This window comes from Emys orbicularis, chromosome 15 (genome assembly GCF_028017835.1).
Source record: "Emys orbicularis isolate rEmyOrb1 chromosome 15, rEmyOrb1.hap1, whole genome shotgun sequence".
NCBI lineage: Eukaryota > Metazoa > Chordata > Testudines > Emydidae > Emys > Emys orbicularis.
The window spans coordinates 18,787,334-18,807,439 of NC_088697.1; the positions used below are offsets into that span (position 1 = coordinate 18,787,334).

The 20,106-nt window shown below is 48.5% G+C and overlaps 1 protein-coding gene across 1 annotated transcript in view; it reads left to right on the forward strand.

Moving 5' to 3' along the window:
- Positions 1 to 398: 398 nt before the first annotated feature.
- The window catches only part of DCPS (decapping enzyme, scavenger), a 55,229-nt gene continuing 35,521 nt past the window's right edge, over positions 399 to 20,106 (forward strand). The window contains exons 1-2 of the mRNA XM_065417169.1: positions 399 to 584; positions 10,749 to 10,917. Of these exons, the coding sequence (XP_065273241.1) occupies positions 399 to 584; positions 10,749 to 10,917 (355 nt within the window). The remainder of the gene's footprint in view (positions 585 to 10,748; positions 10,918 to 20,106) is intronic.

Sequence of the window (20,106 nt, forward strand, 5' to 3'; positions counted from 1 at the left end):
GCTAGGGTGACCAAATGTCCTGATTTTATAGGGACCGTCCCGATATTTGGGGCTTTGTCTTACATAGGCACCTATTACCCCCCACTCCCCCGTCCCGATTTTTCACACTTGCTGTCTGGTCACCCTAGGCTGGGCTTCTGGGCCCTGTTGCCCTGGCCCCTGCAGGCCACGCACGGGTGGGTGCCCTGTGCAGCCACCTGCCCCTCCACGTTGTCTTGATCGTTACGTCTTCCAGTGAATGGAAGCGTCCATCCAACCCCCCCCCCCCACCCCACCCCACCCCATTTCCCAGTGGTTCCCTCCAGTAGCAGCCCCAGCCCAGCAGGGGGAGCCCTCTGCGGGGGGGGGGGGTCTAGAGGGCTGAGTCCTCTCGCCTCTACCCACTCTGGTCGCGGCGCATGCGCACTCCCTCAGCAGTCACAGTGATGGCGGAGCCCACCGGCGCGAAGAGGAAGCGTGAGGGAGCGGAGGAGTCGGCCGAGCCTCCGGGAGGCGGTGGCGGCTCATTCCCCTTGGCCGAGCTCTGCGTACGCAGGGTGCTCAGGGAGTCTGCGCGGGACAAGGCCATTTTCCTGCACGGGCAGGTAAGGGGGGAATGGGCTGTACCACTCTGGCCTCGGGGAGAGAGGGAATGGGGGCGGTACTACTCTGATCGGGGGGAGGGGGTTGGTGACGGAGGGGGCGGTACTACTCTGATCGGGGGCGGTACCACTCTAACCTGGGGGGTATTGGTGAAGGGGGGCGGGTGCCATTGCTCTGACCCGGAGGGGGGGAGATTGGTGAAGGGGGGCGGGTGCCATCGTCTGACCCCGGGGAGGGGATAGGTGAAGGGGGGCGGGTGCCATCACTCTGACCTGGGGAAGGGGATAGGTGAATGGGGCGGGTGCCATCACTCTGACCTGGGGAAGGGGATAGGTGAAAGGGGGCGGGTGCCATCGCTCTGACCTGGGGAAGGGGATAGGTGAAGGGGGGCGGGTGCCATCGCTCTGACCTGGGGAAGGGGATAGGTGAATGGGGCGGGTGCCATCACTCTGACCTGGGGAAGGGGATAGGTGAAGGGGGGCGGGTGCCATCACTCTGACCTGGGGAAGGGGATAGGTGAATGGGGCGGGTGCCATCACTCTGACCTGGGGAAGGGGATAGGTGAAGGGGGGCGGGTGCCATCGCTCTGACCTGGGGAAGGGGATAGGTGAAGGGGGGCGGGTGCCATCGCTCTGACCTGGGGAAGGGGATAGGTGAAGGGGGGCGGGTGCCATCGCTCTGACCTGGGGGGGATAGGTGAAGGGGGGGTGGGTGCCATCGCTCTGACCTGGGGAAGGGGATAGGTGAAGGGGGGCGGGTGCCATCGCTCTGACCTGGGGGGGATAGGTGAAGGGGGGCGGGTGCCATTGCTCTGACCCGGGGGAGATTGGTGAAGGGGGGCGGGTGCCATCGCTCTGACCTGTGCGGGGGATTGGTGAAGGGGGGCGGGTGCCATTGCTCTGACCCGGGGGGAGGAGATTGGTGGAGGGGGGCGGGTGCCATCACTCTGACCCCGGCGAGGGGATAGGTGAAGGGGGGGCGGGTGCCATCGCTCTGACCCGTGGGGGGGATTGGTGAAGGGGGGGGGCGGGTGCCATCGCTCTGACCCGGGGGGGGAATTGGTGAAGGGGGGGCATTGCTCTGACCCAAGGATGCGGGTTGGGGGGGGCATGTCCATGGGGTGGTTGTCCTGGCCCACAATCTTTCCTGATAAAGTCCCTGTTCCTTCTTTTTACCCTCTGTCCAGGGGAGGGACAGATGGGGCGGGGCACCTCCCATGGCAGGGCCCCCCATTGCTTGCCCTGCCATGCCCTGGGGAAAGGGCCCCAAGTCTCTGGCTCTTGTAGACTCCCTACTTTCTCTTGCCTGTTCGTGGGGTCACTTGGGCTCTTCCAACCACCCTTCCCATCCCCAACCTTCTTGGAAGCCTGTTTTCCCCAGGGAAACACTAGCACCTGCTAGTTACACCTGGACAGCTGGGAGACTTGGCTCCTTCGCCCAGCCCCGGCACTTGGTGGTTAAAAACTGCCCTGAGTTTCTTTAAAAAATCCATTTCCCTCCTTGTTTGGTACATGTGAAATATCAGGATCTTGCTTCCCTTTGCTTGCCGGAAGACTAAGGCCTGGTGTACACTTAAAAGATAGATCAACTTAGCTACGTCACTCAGGACTGTGACAAATTTCATGCCCAGAATGCCATGGTTAGGTTGACCTATCCCCAGTTTAGACACAGCTAGGTTGATAGAAGAATTCTTCTGTCAAGCTCGCTACTGCCTCTCAAAGAGGTGGAGTAACTACATTGAAGGAAAAATCACTTTCTTCGGTGTAGGAAGCGTCTGCACTATGGCGGCACAGCTTCAGCACTGCTGGTGTAGTCGCTGTAGTGTAGACATGGCCTTAGGCAAGAGTTTTGCAGCCTCTGAACAGTGACATCACAAGTGCTGTAATCTTAGTTGAGACCCCCGCAATGATGGGTGGAGGGGAGAAATGCTAATTCTTAGAAGCAAGAGCATACTTTAGACTTCATAAAAGGCACAAATGACTCTTTCCACTTTGCAGTTCATTTTTAAGCTGTTTTTATCTTTGTCTCTAACCCTCTTTTGTACTGACATAGTTACTTCAGCTGAGGAAGAGAAATCATGTTCTTTTCTCCTTGCTTCATTTGTGTTGGGTGGGTTTTGATGTCTTCTGCTCCCTCTGGAGAAAGGAATCAGTGTATGGTTTGTGTGCTGTTGACATAGTAATAAACCGTAAATCAGTGAATATAAAATGAATTGTAGTGTCACTTTAAAAGTATTATGGGTGTTTGTAGGGGACACAGCTTGGTTTCCTCCCACTCTGTTTCCCAAGGGATAAAATGAGTAATGCATATATAATGGCACCCGCCCTCCCCCCCCCCCTTCACCAGTAGTCTGCACGTTTTTGAGGTTGAAGCGGTTCCTAAAACTGTTAAGCCAACCTTGGCTGGCTTTGAATTCCTTCTCATCAGAAGGCCGTCCCTCTTTGGCGGGAGGTTTGAACAACGCGTAGAGGCTAAGAGCCTTTTCTCGCACCGTGTTGCCATCGATAGGCACACGTTTACGGTTCATGTCTTCCAGCCATAAGTTTAATGCCTTTTCAGTCTTCACTAAAGTCTTATCACGCACCTGGCTTGTCACCTTAGCAGTTATTGGAGCACTTGATGCCACAGCTTGACGAATTTCTCTCTCTCGAATCTTGATGGCACAAATGCTAGATTCGTTGTGGCCATATTTACATGCCATGTTGTAGACCGACATACTGTCTCTCAATAAGTCCAACACAGCCAAATTTTCCTCCAGCGTTGGAACAGATCGCTGTTTCTTCGGTTGAGCACCAGATGAAGTAGTTGGCTTGCGTTTAGGGGCCATGTTGTACAAAAAATACGTACCTTTAAACACTAGAATCACACTCAGCGTGGCGAGATGCTCACACTATGAGAGGCACGCAGGAACTGAGACCGACTGAGGGAACAGCAGATTCATGTCTCCCATCTCACGCTCACTCCGGGGCATACACTCATTGCGCGCGTATAGTTGAATTTGCGTAAGTTAAATGCGCGTATGATGCGACTCCACTGTACATAATCACCCAAGGGAAGTGGTAGGAGCCACATTGCCTAGGCTGTTAAAAATAGGCTGGAGAAAAGACTTAAAAATATTTTGCAGGGTACAATCTTGCCTTTGTCCCCAGGTCAGATGGACTGGATGAACTAATGGGTCTTTTGCACTTTTATGTTGTGACGCTGTAGATTTTTCACTGGGTTACAATTTGCCATAGCTGATGCCTGCAGTGCCTGTTAATATTTTTTCCAGCCCTCTTCTCAGTTCTCTGCTTGGCAGTGACGTGCTGGAATTGCATTCCTTCTGTGCTCTGAGTGAGGGTGTCTCTCTCTCTCTCTTTTTTTTTTTTAAAGGAGATCTAAATCCAATTTCCATTATTAAAATTATCCAAGTAAATCAAATCCTTCTGTCATGCCCAGTAAATCCCTGGAATGTAAGAAGCACGGAGCAAATAACTTTAAAAAAATAAATAAATAAAAATAAAAGTGGCGTGAGCTTCAAACCATATGAGGAAAGCACCTCTGGTTCTGTGTTTTAATGAGCAAGATAGTCAGCATGGGCGCTGATTCGCCTCCGAAGCCTGAGGAGAGGCAGGACTGCATCATCTCATGATTTCCGCAGCTCCTTGCTTGAAACACACATGAGCAGAAGCAAGTTCCACCAACCTGGTTTTCTCATGAAGATTTATTACTGCTGTGTGTGCCTGGTTTGAGCTTGGAAAAGAATTTGGACTGACTTGGGCAGAAAGAGGAAATGGCAATCATTTTGGTTGTAACATTCTCACTAGCTGTGTGAGTGGATTAGTTGGACTGGGGACTCCTTGCCTCAGCAGTAATAATTATAAGTGGCCATTTCGCCCAAGAATCACAAAGTGTTTTGCAAGCTTTAAGGAAGCTTTATAACACCTCGGGGAAGCAGGTCTGTTCATTTTCCAGATGATCAGACTGCAGTGCGGTGGGGGAGGGGTGAAGTGAGGAGGCCATGGCACCCCAGGAGTTTTGAGTCCCAATCCTGTGATCTAACCACTAGATCATCCACCTTTCCTCAAATCACATGGTACCGAGAGAGTCGTCATCATAGGAGGAAGCACATTGTTTGTCCAGTCAAATTGGGGGAGGGCAGTATGGAGGAAATGAATTGGGCTTTAGACTGACTTTTTTTTAAGCATGGTCACTACAGAATCTGTATATCTTTTATATCTTTGTGACCCTATTGTCCTCAGTGGAGTTACTCCTGCCTGGCACTGGTATGAGAGGTCAGATTTGGGCTCTAGGTGTGGAAATCTATTGTACTCGTACTGATTCAAATTCAGCCCTGCTATGAGCAGGTGCAGTTCTCATTGAAGTCACATGGAGCTGTGCACCTGCTTACCACCAGGAATGAAACTAGCCCCAGGAGTGCTGGGGACAGTTAGTGGGTAAGAGAGGGGCTGCTTTTTCGTATTCCATCCTAGTGTTGTTTCTGCTTTGCATCCCTTCAGTATGTATGCTACCCTTCTTTTCCATACCTACTGAATGTCAAGTTGGTGCTAGATATGCTGTTTCTTCCATTGATACCACCCTTCACATCAGTGCTGATTTGACCTAGAGCTGTCGTTGGTCTGGAGTTTAAGTATTTTGTAAAATGGCCACACACACACACACTCACTCACTCACTCACTCACTCACTCACTCACTCACTCACTCACTCACTCACTCACTCTCTTCTCTGCATATAGTAAATATTTCTGTGTGAAGTCTGTCTGAAACCTAGGTTCTGCTGAGATGATGCTTATGATTTTCAGCATGAGCAGACTCCAACGTAACTAATTCCAGTACTGAACAATACAAAAGAGCGGAATACAGATCCCCTACCACAGTCCCTTGGCTGCCTCTTTTGTAATTTCTTTACAGAGTAACTGAACCCTGAAGAAAAACAAGTTTTCAAAAGTGCCAGCCAAAAAGCAATCTCCCATTTGTGAGTCCTCTGAGGCCATCCTTCCTGCCGCTGCATTGTGCTAGATTCAAAGGAGATCGTGCTAGGGCAGCAGGAAGGTCATGTCAATCCTTCTCATTCTTGCTTTAATTCTCCCCCAAAGCCCTTTAAAACTCCTAGTCTTCGGCACAAGTGCAGGGTAAGGAAAACTGCCCCCAAAGGGGAGTTTTATTATTATTTACAAATTGTTAATTTGGGGCAACTCTACCGTACTCTGAATGTGAAATTAGAGACAGGCAAAGAGTCGGAATTGATCAAGAAGAAGCGGAAACAGTTTTAGCTTCTCTTATGCACGTTCAAGGCAGGAGGTGTTAAATAAACGCCCAGGATGCTGTAACAGGGTGGCAGAGCTCTTCCATTGCCCCACCCTATTAGTAGGTGTTTGAAGCCTGCAAGGAAGTGCTGACTGATTCCTGCTGACTCCCCGGGCCAGGTGTAGCTTGTTAATTCCACCCTGGCTTTAAGGGAGGTGGAAAAGGCCCTTTGGGCAGTGGGATGTAGGGATGAGAAGTTCTAAAGGACCCTTGGGAACAGCCAAGCCTGGAAGCAAACTTGGGCTGAGGCTTTTATGTTGTTAGGTTTGTTGTTAAATCCAACCGTGTGTGTGTGTGTGTGTGTGTGTGTGTGTGTGTGTGTTGTACCTGTGCAGCATGTATGGCTTTTGTTTTGGAGCAGTGGAGGAATGCCACCCGCTGACAGATGTCTAGAATATAGAGAGAGATCCTTGAGTACAGCAGTGAGAAAAGAATGGAGAGTAATACTGGAGTCAGTGTCTACGACAATTATGTAACTCACTAGATGGTGGGTACTATGTAAACAAGGGGTAATGCTTTCAAAAGCAGCCACCTCTTGTTGTCACAGGTAATTTACGGGCCTTTGTGAGGTTTACCCAAGGAGGACAATAATACATACAACAGGTTTGTTCCTTACGAGGTGGCTGTAAGATTCCATCTGGCAAAATCCAGAAGACCTGGCCCCAAATCTTCAAACAAGCTCTAGCTTTATAACACCCTGAAAAGCCCGATGAAACCTACTAGAATATGGCTGCAAGCCAGGTGAAATGGTTTTCTTCAGCAGACAGTCAGCAGGATCGTGCTCTTTGTGGCTAGGTGTTGCCCACTTCCAACTACTATGGAGTGTTACATGATCCTCTCTAAGCAATGTTGGACATAGAAAGGGAGACACAAATTACCCAGCCCCTCTCCGAACCACGGTGGGAAACTCTTCCTTTCCTCTGTGTCCTTCTGCTCAGGAATTCCCACCATCCTGACACTTGCAAGTCACTGCTTGAACCTAATTGTGTCCCCCAGTCCTGAAATCTATAGCATTACTTGCCCCGTTAGGTCCGCACTCTCCCATTCACTTTTGTTAGTGGAAATTGACTGTTGCTTGGGTTGCATTTGGTTAGTTCCTCAGGTCTCTTTTTTCCTAAGTGAATTCAGTACTAGTAAACGATGCTGGATTGATGAGTGAATTCAGTACTAGTAAATGATGCTGGATTGATGAGTGAATTCAGTACTAGTAAACGATGCTGGATTGATGAGTGAATTCAGTACTAGTAAATGATGCTGGATTGACAGCTGTAAAGTCCATCCACCCACAATATGTTCAGTACAGGCAAGAGCGGTGTTAGCTTCCATAGTTACTGTCCCAGCTGGCCCAGTTTGTCTCCCCCGCCCCTTACCTGAAGGGAATCTCCCATGGGATCACAAGAGGAGTTCAGTCTTCATGAGCCATTTGAACCCCAGCGTCTGAACCCTACAACCCCAGTTGAGTTGGCTTTTGTGGTGGGGAATTTGCCTATGAGATGTTGATTCCCCCACACACAACCGACCCCCAGCTTTGTCACTAAACAGCCTTCCCTTCCAACCCAGGCTGGAGTCACACCTGGGACTGAGAAGTGCAAAGCCCCAAGCTGCTCAGATCTATATAAGCAAGCCATGTGCTACTTGATCATTCAGATCCACATACTCCCAGTGGTATAAAGCCAGCTAGGGACATGCCTGAGATTCCATCTGGCAAAATCCAGAAGACCTGGCCCCAAACCTTCAAACAAGCTTTCGCTTTTTAATACCCTGAATAGTCTCTGCCTTTGACTAGTGACAGACTTCAAAACTGAGTGGAGGGAGGGAGGTGAATATGTTTTAAAAAAATAGCCCCATTAAACTAGCCTTATTAAAATGTCTTTCCATTGAGAGACTTCTTTTCACGATAAGTTTAAGCATGTTAGAGTGGCTCAACAATTGCTTTTAAGTCTGGTGCTGTCCAAATCCAGTTTACTGTGCTGTGAAGCAGGCAAATATTGGAGTGGGGCGATTGCAATTGGTCTCGGTAACAAAGCATCGGAAACCTATCTAAAGCCTTAGATTATTTTTCTTATTAGCATATCTATTGCTTTTGGCCTGAAGATCAGTTTTTCATGTTTAAAGTGAAATTGAATTGCAAACTAGCTGGTAACTCAAACGCTGTAAATGAGACGGATGGACTTGCCACTCAGGGGCCATAAAATGGGAAATTTGTAAGTACTCTTTTAATTCAACTTTTACAGCCATACAGCAGCCAGAAAAGGTCTGACTGTAGCTCAGTATATAAGCTTGGTATACTATTGGGTTAGTCCTTATTGTCTGCAGTAAATCCACCTTTGAGAGAACTGAGGCAGATGAAGAAGTGTCAGGAAATTGCAAAGTGTCTCATAATTTCAAAGCAGCATGTTAATGTTGGATGAATAAATCCTTTAGAAGAGAGGACTAGAGTTTATTAGGTTCCATGGGCCAAATTCAGGCAGTAGGTGTACATGGGTCAAATTAGACATTGTAAGGGTGTGTGAGTTAGGCTAGGTCTACACTACCCGCCTGAATCGGCAGGTAGAAATCGACCTCTCGGGGATCGAATTATCGCGTCTCGTCGGGATGCGACAGTCGATCCCCGAATCGACGCTCTTACTCCACCAGCGAGGTGGGAGTAAGCGCCGTCGACGGGAAGCCACGGAGGTCGATTTTGCCACCGTCCTTACAGCGGGGTAAGTCGGCTGCGATACGTCGAATTCAGCTACGCTATTCGCATAGCTGAATTTGCGTATCTTAAATCGACCCCCCCCCCCCCCCGTAGTGAAGACGTAGCCTTAGAATAATTTACATTCTGAGGGTGTGAGTTAAGGTGTCTTAAGTCTGGGAAAGTGAAGGACTTTAGCTTAATGCTTCTTGCATCCTCCTATTGGTTTGCCCTTCTTATTACATCCCTCTCTTCTCGTCCCTTGGCATGTAAATTACCCCAGTTTAGACTTGCTTGCTGTTCTGCAACTTACCTCACCTGACACAACACCTCTGAATAAATCTGTGCCATCTCTCAAAGTGATGATACAGGAATTTGGGCCTGTACCTAATTACTGCATAACCAGGAACAAAGCAGAAGTGTGGCAAGAGCTGGGTCTAACCATCGCATCCCATCACCTGAACTACACAGCTCACACCCATCTTAAATTCTTGGATGGGATGTGGTAAAGGCCTGAGTTTTCTGGGGATCCCATGATTGCTGAAATGGTACATAAAGCAGGTGGTATTCCCACTCTGCTCCAGACAAAGTCTGTAAGGTCAAACTCACCGCCTTCCTGGGATGTGGCTTTATTAACAAAGTAACTGATAATACAATACAAGTTTCACCCCAGGCCTTTCCCCCCTCTCTGGTTTGGCTGTTTCTTCAAAGGGGTCTCTGTCCCAGACCCTATATCCTTCTACCCAGCAACCCACTTCCACCTCCTTTATATATGGAATGGAATCAAGGATATCACGAGTCAGTAGAAAACAGTCAGCATCTCTCTGTGGGGTTCCAACATCTGCTAACAGGCTGAGACAGCCGTACCACCCACCACCTGTGACAGAACTTCCTTACTCAGCCCCAAATTCACATAACAAACGGAAGACTTAAAAGGAAGCTGGATGGCGTATTCCCTTAGTTGCCCAGGGCAAACATTCTTTGAAAAACGCCTGCTCCCTCGAGCACTCAGTCGGTGAGTATTTGTGCATCTGTTTTGTGTGTTAGCTGCTGATGCATCTGATGACTCTGTCACAGTTCAGGGCGACTGCACCGGCGCTTCCTTTCAGTGGTCCAGCCATGGCACCCTCTCTCGGGCTTCCAGTCCCCAGCTGTTGCCTGTCTTGGGTGGAGACCCATGTGTCTCTCCCTTCAGACCGAGGTATTCCCAGGCAGCACAGTTCCCTGCCTTCTCTGTGTTATGCGCAGCAGAGGCAGGCAGTCCAAGCACATCTGCTTGCTTTCTCTTCAGAGACTGATAACAGAGTGATTGCTACAGTTACAGGTTACCACACAGAGTTTTCTAAGCAGGCCTACACTATTCTTAAGGTTAAAAGTGTTAGAGAAACCAGATAAAAGAACAATAAAAGAACCTACACACATGCTAATAAGCTTACCAGAGTTCATCCCAATTCTCACTTGGGTTATGGTGGGATAAATTCTCCTCTCTACCCCCACACCCTAGGTGAGTCCTTGGGGTTACAGTTCATTTCACAGCTTCAGCACACCCATGACAAGTTCAGTCCACCCTTTTGTACAGATCAGGGGTCTTTGACCTGGAGTTTCCAGAAGCAGGTAGTTAGTATACAGAGCGTATCTCCAAAGGGTGGCTTGGGAGAGGGAGAATTTGCATTCGCCTCACCTCATGGCATTTCCTAAGGAAATTCACATCACACATGTAGTACCAAAAAGATCTTTGACTTCCCTGTGCCTTTCAGAGATTGCATTCATGTTATCTTCTTGCTAAAGAAGTGCCATTCAATCTCTCACTAGTACATAAACATTTGCATTTCCAATACAATGTACCCCAAAGGTATTAACTTTAAATCAGTAAGATTTAACTTAATCCAATAAAGTTCAATCAGCATATTACAGGGTATTGCCAGTCTGTCACAGCCTCCACTTCTCTCCCTTACATAGCCCTCACATCCTCTTCAGAGTGAAGAACAGTATCTACAACCGTGCAGGTTAAGTGGCCAGAGGCAAGTATGCTGCTGGTTGTTAGCAGGTGAGCTCTCCATCCCGTTGATGGGAAGCGGCTAATGCTAGGAAGCTGCGTGGCTACTGCAGTGATGGGGGGTATATAAGTGCTGAGCTAAGATAAATTTGATGTATGCAGGCTGATCTTGACCGCTAACTCTAGGTGAATGGAGCCTCTGGCGATGCAAAGGATGCTGTAGTGATCCTGGAGAAGACTCCCTTCCAGGAGGAAAGCATCTCCGATCTGCTGAAGAAACACACAAGGTTGAAGCTCCAGATGTCCAATGATATCTACAGCACCTACCACCTGTACCCACCGCCGCAGCTGAGTGGTAAGCAGACAAAATGTGTGGAGACTCTCCGACACCTGCTGGTAACCTAAAGAACCATGGTGCCTAGGGTGCAGTGGGGGCTTCCCATGTCTTAGTCAACATATTTGTGTGTTTCGGGAGGAGGGTGGGTCCAGTGTTACTGCTGTGCTGTGGTGAGGGGAAGAGAACCAGAGTGCTAGGATAGCTCACCCTGTAGTTAACCATGTGGCTTAGCTGATAAAGCTCAGACTCTGAATGTGCCATCTCTCCCTCTGTAAATAGGGCTAATGATACTTATCCATCTCTGAAGATGAGGCCATTGATGGGAGACTGTATATAATGCAAGCTATTACTACGTTTGGAGACTGTATATAATGCAAGCTATTACTACGTTTGGAGAATTCCTTGCATCCATACCCAGAAAATAATCTTTATGCTGGTTCTTTTGATACAGTTGAATCCCCACCACAATTTAATAGACAGCAGCAAACCTGGAGGGGATGGAAAAGAGAGGGAGAGATGGCACAAACCAAAGAACATGGATGCTTATCCATTCCCACATTCTCTCTTTCACTTGTACACAACCTTGGGTTCCTTGTCCTGCATTAGGACATCACAAATAACCTTTGTGGAGTTGTTAACCTTTCCTGTGACAGCCTCCTCTCATTCTCGGACAACATCTCACATTTTCTTTTTGTTGGGCTAACGTTTTCTTGTAGGATAGGCAAGTAACATGCCAGCAATGGGACTATAGATGCGTGTGACCTTGAATGTCTGGTGCACACGGGCACCTGGGTTTATCTCCCTTTTTGTTTGCTTTGTAGTGATTTCACTCTTTCATGCATAACCGGTTAATAGTCAAATGTACTAGGTCAGGAATCTCACCATCTCCCGATGGCTGTGAACCCTCTGTTTTTCCTAGGGAAGGAGGGACAGTTTAGTGCAATAAGGGGATTTGTGGAGGAATTTGCACTAGCCTAATCAGTAAGTCACTGTAGTTGTTTTGGGCCGAGGTTCGGCCCTCAGCGGGGCTGTGGGGTATCCCACCGCCTTGCTCTGGTCCGGCGGCAGTCTGGGACAGCAGGCACACAGTTAGGGGCTCAGGCCCCTAAGCAGGGGCTGAGCCAAGAGGTCAGAACCCAGGCCCTGAAGCAAGGGCTGAGGCAAAGTCTATAGCAGCCCAGGCCCTAGGTCAGGGCGGGGCAGCAAGCAAATAGTCTGTCAGAAACCCAGGCCTTTAAGCAGGGGCTGGGTCAGTTTGTAGCAGCCCAGGCCCTAGGTCAGGGCGGGGCAGCAAGCAAATAGTCTGTCAAAAACCCAGGCCTTTAAGCAGGGGCTGGGTCAGTTTGACGGGTCCCAGCCTCTCTAGGCCAGGGGAAAAGGGGGAGTCTGCCACCCAAGGAGTGGGTGGCAGGGGGGACGCAGGCCCTCCCACTCCACTGCGTCCCAGCCCGGGGCCCTAGCAGCGACGGAAACTCGCTGCTGTCAGTGGGGATCCTGGCCGCAACACACTGACATCGGCTCTGGCAGTGCAGCAGCCAGACTGGGGTCGGCTGCCCCCGGGCTACTTCCACACTCTCCCTTGTATGGTACCTGGGCCGTCCTAGTGTCCTCGGTGCTCTCCACCAGCATCGGTTCCTCTGGGTAGGTAGCGCAGGATAGGCTCGGCTCCTCCTCGGGATAGCTGGCACGGGGCAGGCTCGGCTCGTCCTCGGGGTAGCTGGCACGGGGCAGGCTTGGCCAGTTGTCCTCAGGGTAGCTGGCACGGGGCAGGTTCGGCTCCTCCTCGGGGTAGCTGGCACGCGGCAGGCTTGGCCAGTCCTCCTTAGGGTAGCTGGCACGGGGCAGGCTTGGCCAGTTCTCCTCAGGGTACCGGGCGAGAGGTAGGCTCGGCAGGCCTGGTAAGTCAGCAGGCCGGTCGTGGCCTGCGGCTGTCTCCCAAGCGGGAGCTCGGCCACAGACGTCTGCTCTCCCCGCCGGCGTGTGCTCCACTGAGCTCTGCTGGTGAACTTTTATACTTCCGGGTCGGTGCCGTGACCTCTGAGAGGCGGGCGCCGGACCCGGTGGCTCCGCCCACGTTGGTATCAGGGGAGGTTCGGCCCTCAGCCGGGCTGTGGGGTATCCCACCGCCTCGCTACACACACCAATCTGTTTTTGGCGTTTCAAATGCCCCTTTCAAGGTAGTATCTAAGCATCAGTTACAGAATTGAGATTTGCATTGAGCTTGTTTATAAGGAACCCAGCTCTTCATCATGCCCAGGTTCAGTGGCTTGGAGTTGGAGTTTCCTCCTGCCTCCCCTCTTGTTCTCTCTCCTTTGTTACTGTGGGAAGGCTTTTTTCCAAAGGGCGTTTGGCACCAGGTTTGGGAGAAACATCTCTGATATGGTCTCAAAGACACTGATTTTAGAACCACAAATTCTTTCTCTGACACTGACTAGGATCAAACATGCTGTCCAGTTTCAATCCATTAACCGTGTAAAGCTTGTACCATACAGCAGGTAGCTATAAATAGGAAGCTTTTACCTTCCCATGATGTCACATCCTAATAGTAGGAAAATGCCTTAGTTCATTGCAAGAAAGTATGATAAGGTGATTGTTCCTGTTGTCCAACATAAAGAGAGCATTACAGAGGCTGCTGTCTGCATCAGATCCTTTGCACGGTTACCATTCAATAATTCAAAAGAATCTTGCTTTGTAGCTTGGTATTGTTTGGCAGTGCTTTTGAGTTGTCTGTTTCAGTGGGTGATGAGATGCAGTGATTTCCACAAGGTGGCATCGTTGCATTAGAATACCAGAATCTCTCGCCATAGTAATAGTACTGAGTAATGAGAAACCTTAGGCACTGGTATTTGATTTCTCTTTTACCATCTTGCTACAGCAGCGTATAACTTTATCATCGGTCTGATGGCAGCAGTATTATTCTTCTAGATTTATATCAGGCCCAGGACCTTGTATTTAGTGGTCTAAGAATATATTTGAAGAAAAAAAAAAAAAACCCCAACCTCAAATGGCTCTAGTTAACCCTCAGACATATTAATAAAATTCTTGCCCCTCACATGCCTGGTTGTCCAATCTCGATGACAACCCATTACTGAAAATAAAATAGAGGCCTGTGAAAAAGAACAGCCTTGCATTGTCACCTGAACAGCACCAAATTCCAGCTTTGGAGGAACCATTGCAGGGAGCGAGTTCTACTGGTGCAAGGAAGCCATGTCTCGGTCACAATGGATTGAGCCTTCTAAAATGCCACATATTACATAGACTAGACACCTGTGATAACAAAGTAATTACATGGATGCTCACCTCTTACAGCAGGACCAACACCTGCTATAGCTCAGGTGTGGTGCTGGACCGAGGCCTAGCATGTGAACAGTTGACAATTTGCCTTGGGCTGTGTAGTTTTGATGCCATGAACTCCTGAGTTGTAATCTCTGCTCTGCCACTGTCTCCTTTGTAGCTGTAGGCAACTCACTTCACTGTCCTACCTCAGTCTGCCCATCTGTGAAATGAGGATAATATCTTCCTATGGGCATGTTGTGAGGAATAGTTTGTGTATATGACCCATCTGAGGTCCTTGGATGGAAGGGTCGGTAAAAGCACAAGGGAAGGGAAAGTAGTTCAAGTTTTTGTAAAGTGCTTTGACACTATAAAAAGTAAAATGGAAATACTTGGGTGAGAGATCCCCTAGGCACTGCAGGAAGCAGTGTTGGTGACTCAGTAATAAGTGTTCTTCCCTCTGAATCATAAAAAACAAATGCCCCACATGATTTGGGGCCTTGTGGTACCAGTGGCATCATCCTTCAGCTGCAATGTAAAGCCCCAAACCCTGCTGATTTCTGGCTACTAAAGATCCCATAGAAGGCCCTTTTTGTTGCAGTGTCCTGACTAGATTCCCAACCCAGATAATTCCGTTCTGCCTCCCTGAATTTCCCCTGACCTTGCAGTTGGCAATGGGATTCTTCATCTCCTGACCTAAATTATGTAGAGCTGTAATATGCTTTGTAACAGCTGCCATGTTGTACCCCATAATTGGCTGCATTTCTCTGATTACACTGTAAAATGATTCCTATTGGTAAAGGGCTTTGGGGTGAGCGGTACCATATAAATGATAAATTGATATTTGAAGCTTGAAATGATGTAGACAGTTTCCCGAACCGGCTTTTTCTGATGTGAATAATTTACATTAGTAAGTGGAATAACAGCATGCACATGTGAGACAGAGGGAAACTTGGCCATTTGGTTTAACCTCTCCCAGGCCAGGTTGCTCTAGCATGCTGACAAGACCTAACGAAAGGAAACGTATTTATCAGTGCAAAGGGAAAAGTTTGCTCCCCTAGCAAAACTACATGCTGTGGCCATTCGGGGCCTGTATTTAGTGTCCAGTAGAGTGCAAGTGGCCATAGAAGGTAGGAGCTTATTTACAGCATTAAAATACATTAATGACATCAAATGGCAAAGTGGAGAAAAATTAAACCAAAGCTAAGCCAAATCAGTGCATCCTAGCCCGAAGGCCACTAGATCCAGGCTATGAATTAGAAAGCACGAGGGAGTTCCAAAGGCAATGCTGAGAGAAACCTAAGGCCAGGGGTGAAAGTAAGGCGGTATGGGCCGGTATGGCGTACTGGTAAAAGGTAGCCAGGCGTACCGGTAAAAGGTAGCCACCAGTACCAGCCCATACTGCTGACTTTAACGTCACTGCCCCTTTTGCACCCCCCATCGGCGGCCCTGCTGGGTCCCTACCAGCAGGGCCACCAATGCGGGGGCACAAAAGGGATAGCAACGACCTGGCAGGGACGCTGATGGGAGGGTGCAAAAGGGGCAGTGACGTTAAAGCGCCCCTTTTACCCCCCCCGGCCACTGCCGACGGGGGGGGGGGAGAGGGAGGGCAGGGCAAAAGAAGTAGCTGCCCCTGGGCCACGATTTAAAAGGGCCTGGGGCTCTGGGTCCTTTAAATCGCCGCTGGAGCCCTGGGCAGCGCAGGCCAGGGAGCTCAGATGGACTGGCTGGGACCCTGACCCCCCAGCCCCGCCCCTTCCACCCAAGGTCCCGCCCCTTCCGGGGGGGCCAGAGCAGCCCCGTACCGGTAAGAGCTCTGTTTTACTTTCACCCCTGCCTAAGGTTGCCCCCGGAGACTCTTAGCCTAGAAACCCTCCAGACTGTCTTAAATGCCACAGTAGAATATAAGGGGAAAGATGGGCTTCCTAGATAATAAGGCCTGGGACCACTAAAAGCTTTATAGAAAATTACCAAACCCTTGAGCTGCACTTAAGTCTGGCTTTTGGGCCTGCTTTAACTCTCTTTGAAGTCGACGAATCTCCCCATTGATTTTAATGGGTGTTGGATCATATTGTTTGTCCCTGTAAGGTCTGAAAAGTGATACGCCAGCTGGGTGAAGGGGTGATGCTGCTGAAACCTGCGGGCTCAGTATCTATTTTACACTTCAAACATCCTACCTCTTTGGCAGCATTTAAGTCTCACAAATTGAAGGATCATTTTTCCCTTGCACCCTACCAGGTCTTGGCCAGCCTTCCTCAAAGGTGTCTCTGAAATACTCACTTTATTACTCTAGTAAACTTTCCTTTATAGGGTTGTCTCCTGCCTTTACAAAACGTAAACTGATATCCATAATCAAACCATCAAAGGGCCAAAAAGTGCTAGTTAAATTTTTACATAGGTTTTTATTATATTTCCATGTGTTGTAGCTTTGTTATACACTGTTGCATCTGAAGAAGTGAGGTTCTTACCCACGAAAGCTTATGCTCCCAATACTTCTGTTAGTCTTAAAGGTGCCACAGGACCCTCTGTTGCTTTTTACAGATTCAGACTAACACGGCTACCCCTCTGATACTTGCCTGTTGCCTGTGTCACACCTCACTGGTAGCATCTTGCTGTTGCTGGACCAAACTTGTAAGGTAAGAGAATAACCTCCCAGCTTCCTCCAGTTAAGGCTGGGTTAATCCACAAGGTTGCACTGGCATTTGCTGCCTATCCTGAATGGCTAGCAAAGTGTTGAGTGTGGGGTGTTTTTTTTTGCTTTCCCCCCCCACTTCCTTGATATACCTGAAGTGAGCATGAATTTTTCTCCCGGGAAGATAGGACAGAAGCAAGTGAAGTGAGGATGGAGAAATTGCACAGGGATTTGGAAGAGACTTGGGTTCTGTTCCCAGCTCTGCCACGCACTTGCTGTGCAAGTCACGGCACCTCCCTCTTCCTCACTTCTTCAACTGCAAAGTGGGGATAGTAACTTACCTCCCAGGAGGATTGGGAGTGCCTATAAACTCTGTATAAACTGTTTTGAGATCCTCATATGGAAGGTGCTATAGAAGCACTTTGTGTTGTTGATGCATCAAATGCCTTTTTCTGTTCCTGAAGGGGCTTATTTGGTTTTCTCGTCTGTATTTGCATTCTCTCACATACATGCATACCCAGGCCTCCAATTTGCTTTACCCAATGAAGGAGAGTGAAAAGAACTTGGCTTAATGTGGTTTGTAGACTACATGGTGTAACTAGTGTAAAAATGGGCCCCGCTGAGAATGTGGGGCTAGGGGCTAGGATTGATCATGCTGAAAGATTTTAACAGGGACTTGCATTAGCTGTGGCTTAAAGAATGGTTGGCGTGACAACTGGAACATAGAGGTTTGTCCAGCTGCATGTTGTCTCACACCTGTGGAGTGACAACTTTTGAGTCCTGCATTATCTCCCATGGTCCTCTCTGCAGCTCCACCTCCCTCTGGAAAGAAGAATAGGGTGACCAGATGTCCCAATTTTTATAGGGCAGTCCTGATATTCAGGGCTTTGTCTTATATCGGTGCCTATTGCCCCTGACCCCCATCCCAATTTTTCACACTTGCCTTCTGGTCACCCTACTGAAGAGTCACATCTTTTACTCCTGGGGGAATTCTGTGCCAAAATATTAAAAATTCTGCACCAAAATTTTAAAAAATCTGTACACAATATTTTGAAATTCTGCATATTTCATTTGTCAAAATAAAGCAATATAATCACACTGGTTTCAATTATTTTGGTAACTTATTTAAACTACAATACAATGGATGGAGAATGGGAGTGGGGAGCATTGGAGGAAATCCCCAAAGCCCCTTTGTCTAATAGTAATGTAGCTAGGTTTGACCCTTTATTTCTAGTTATTATTCAACAAGCCATATGCTCAGTGTTACATCATAGGCAACTGAAGAGCAAATGAGGGCTGGGGAATCAAACTCACAATTTATATTGGCTATTGGCCATCTCCACAAAGGTAAGAAACAGTTCATGGAGCACATTTTGATAGGAAATTTTTTCAGTCCAAAAATTTAGACCAGTTCTAATCACTAAAGCACCATAAGCATTTATTGGGCCACTCTGGCAATGTAAAGGAGCCTTTTTACACCTGTTTTATACTCCTGGGGGAATTCACAAAGACAATGGGAACAATTCACTAAGCAGGCAGGCTGCTACATTCTGTTCTGCCTGAGGGGACAGAACCTGCCCCACACCTACCTCCTCAGAAATATCCCAGAGTCCTGCCCCTCCGTGCCAAGTGTGTCATAATAGCAAGCAAGAGGGACAGTCTCTCTCTCTCTCTCACCCGCACGCCTGCCCAGCCACTCCCTGTGGTGATTTACGTGTGTACCGGCTGCTCTGGGCACCTGAACCAACCTGCCTGAGCTGCTGGGGAGGAGCTTGTGACTGCTCTTGTGGCCTCCCTTTCCTTCCCTATCAGAAGTCATTTTTCTGCAAAGAAATCTGCAGGGGACATGAATTCTGCGCATGCACAGTGACGCAGAATTCCCCCGGGAGTAACATCTATTTTTGTGCTTTATAATGTTTAAAAAGTCCTGCTAGAGGGCATCAGTAGGAGGGTTAATGGAAACCTTGGAGGGGATGCAGAGGCAACAGGAGTGCAGTATGTGCATGCAATGAATTATTGTGCCACATTGCAGCAGGGACCCAAACAGCTGCCTATTGCACTGCCAGGATCTGATCAGCAAGATGTCGAGGTACTAATTCCCTGCCATTTGTCAGCAACAGTCCTTACCATTCGGATCGGAAGCTGTCACTGTGCAGTGGCTATGTGAAGATTCAGAGTCTAGTAAGCCTCTCTTTACTAGAATATGGATGACTTATGGGACCTTAATCTCGTCAGCTTCCTACACCGACATCTCATTAAAATTTCACAGAGGAAAATGTAAGTAGGGTAAATAATGAACTCGGCAAGGAGAAATCTTCCAACCCTCCAGCCCTTTTTGGCACTTTATGTCCCACTTTCACAGAGTAAAAATGATTCTATTTTTTTTTTTAAGGAAATTCTACCTATAAGGAAATGAGGCCCGTGATGTATCAGCCGCCTTGCTTCCTGAAGAGCTTCAGAAACTGCAACATAGACTTCTCCTTGACTAGGCTCTGCAGGTTTCTCTTTGCCTTCCCAAATTTGTTACATGCTGCTCCAGGCTTCAGAAATCAATGGCGTCTAATCACTTGATTCTAGTCTCTCTGCTGCACAGTTGGTGCTGGTAGTGTGGGTGGTCCTTCTTGGTGTCTAGCAAATTGCTGTGTGGTCTTGGTACCTGCATTTGTAGACCAATCACTTTAGCTGACCCAGCTCAGAGTTTCTCTCTCAATTTCAAGTGTGGAGATGGTTCGAATCGACCATGTCATGTGAACAACGGACTTCCCCAAGGACCTGTACTGGCTCCGATGCTCTTTGATATACATGCAGCTGATCTGCTGCCCATCTTGGCAACTCAATTAATGCATTCTGATGACATCTGCCTGGAAGTAGCCAGAAGGAGCTTTGAGGAGCCGGAGTCCTGCCTGTCATCTGAACTTGACCCCTTGGCCAAGTACTTTTCAAAGTGGTGACTTAAACTAAATGTACTAAAGACTGTGCCATTTTGTTTCCATCTCATCACCTGAATCTCATTGGCAGCTGTGGGTCCTTCTGAGCAACCAGCCGATCATTTTTGAACTGTATCCTACTTATTTGGGGATAAAGCTTGACCAGGCTCTGTCCTTTTGACAACACATCAAGAAGACAGGTGGTAAAATCCAGTTGAGAGTTGCACTCCTCTGCGGGTTTTCTGGCAACTCATGGGGTGTTAGCACTGCAATCTTATGGAAATCTACCAATGCCCTAATTATTGCACCTGCTGAATACAGTGTGGTAGTTTGGGGCTAGGCAAGGTGGGCTTAGCAATCAACTGCCATTTGGCT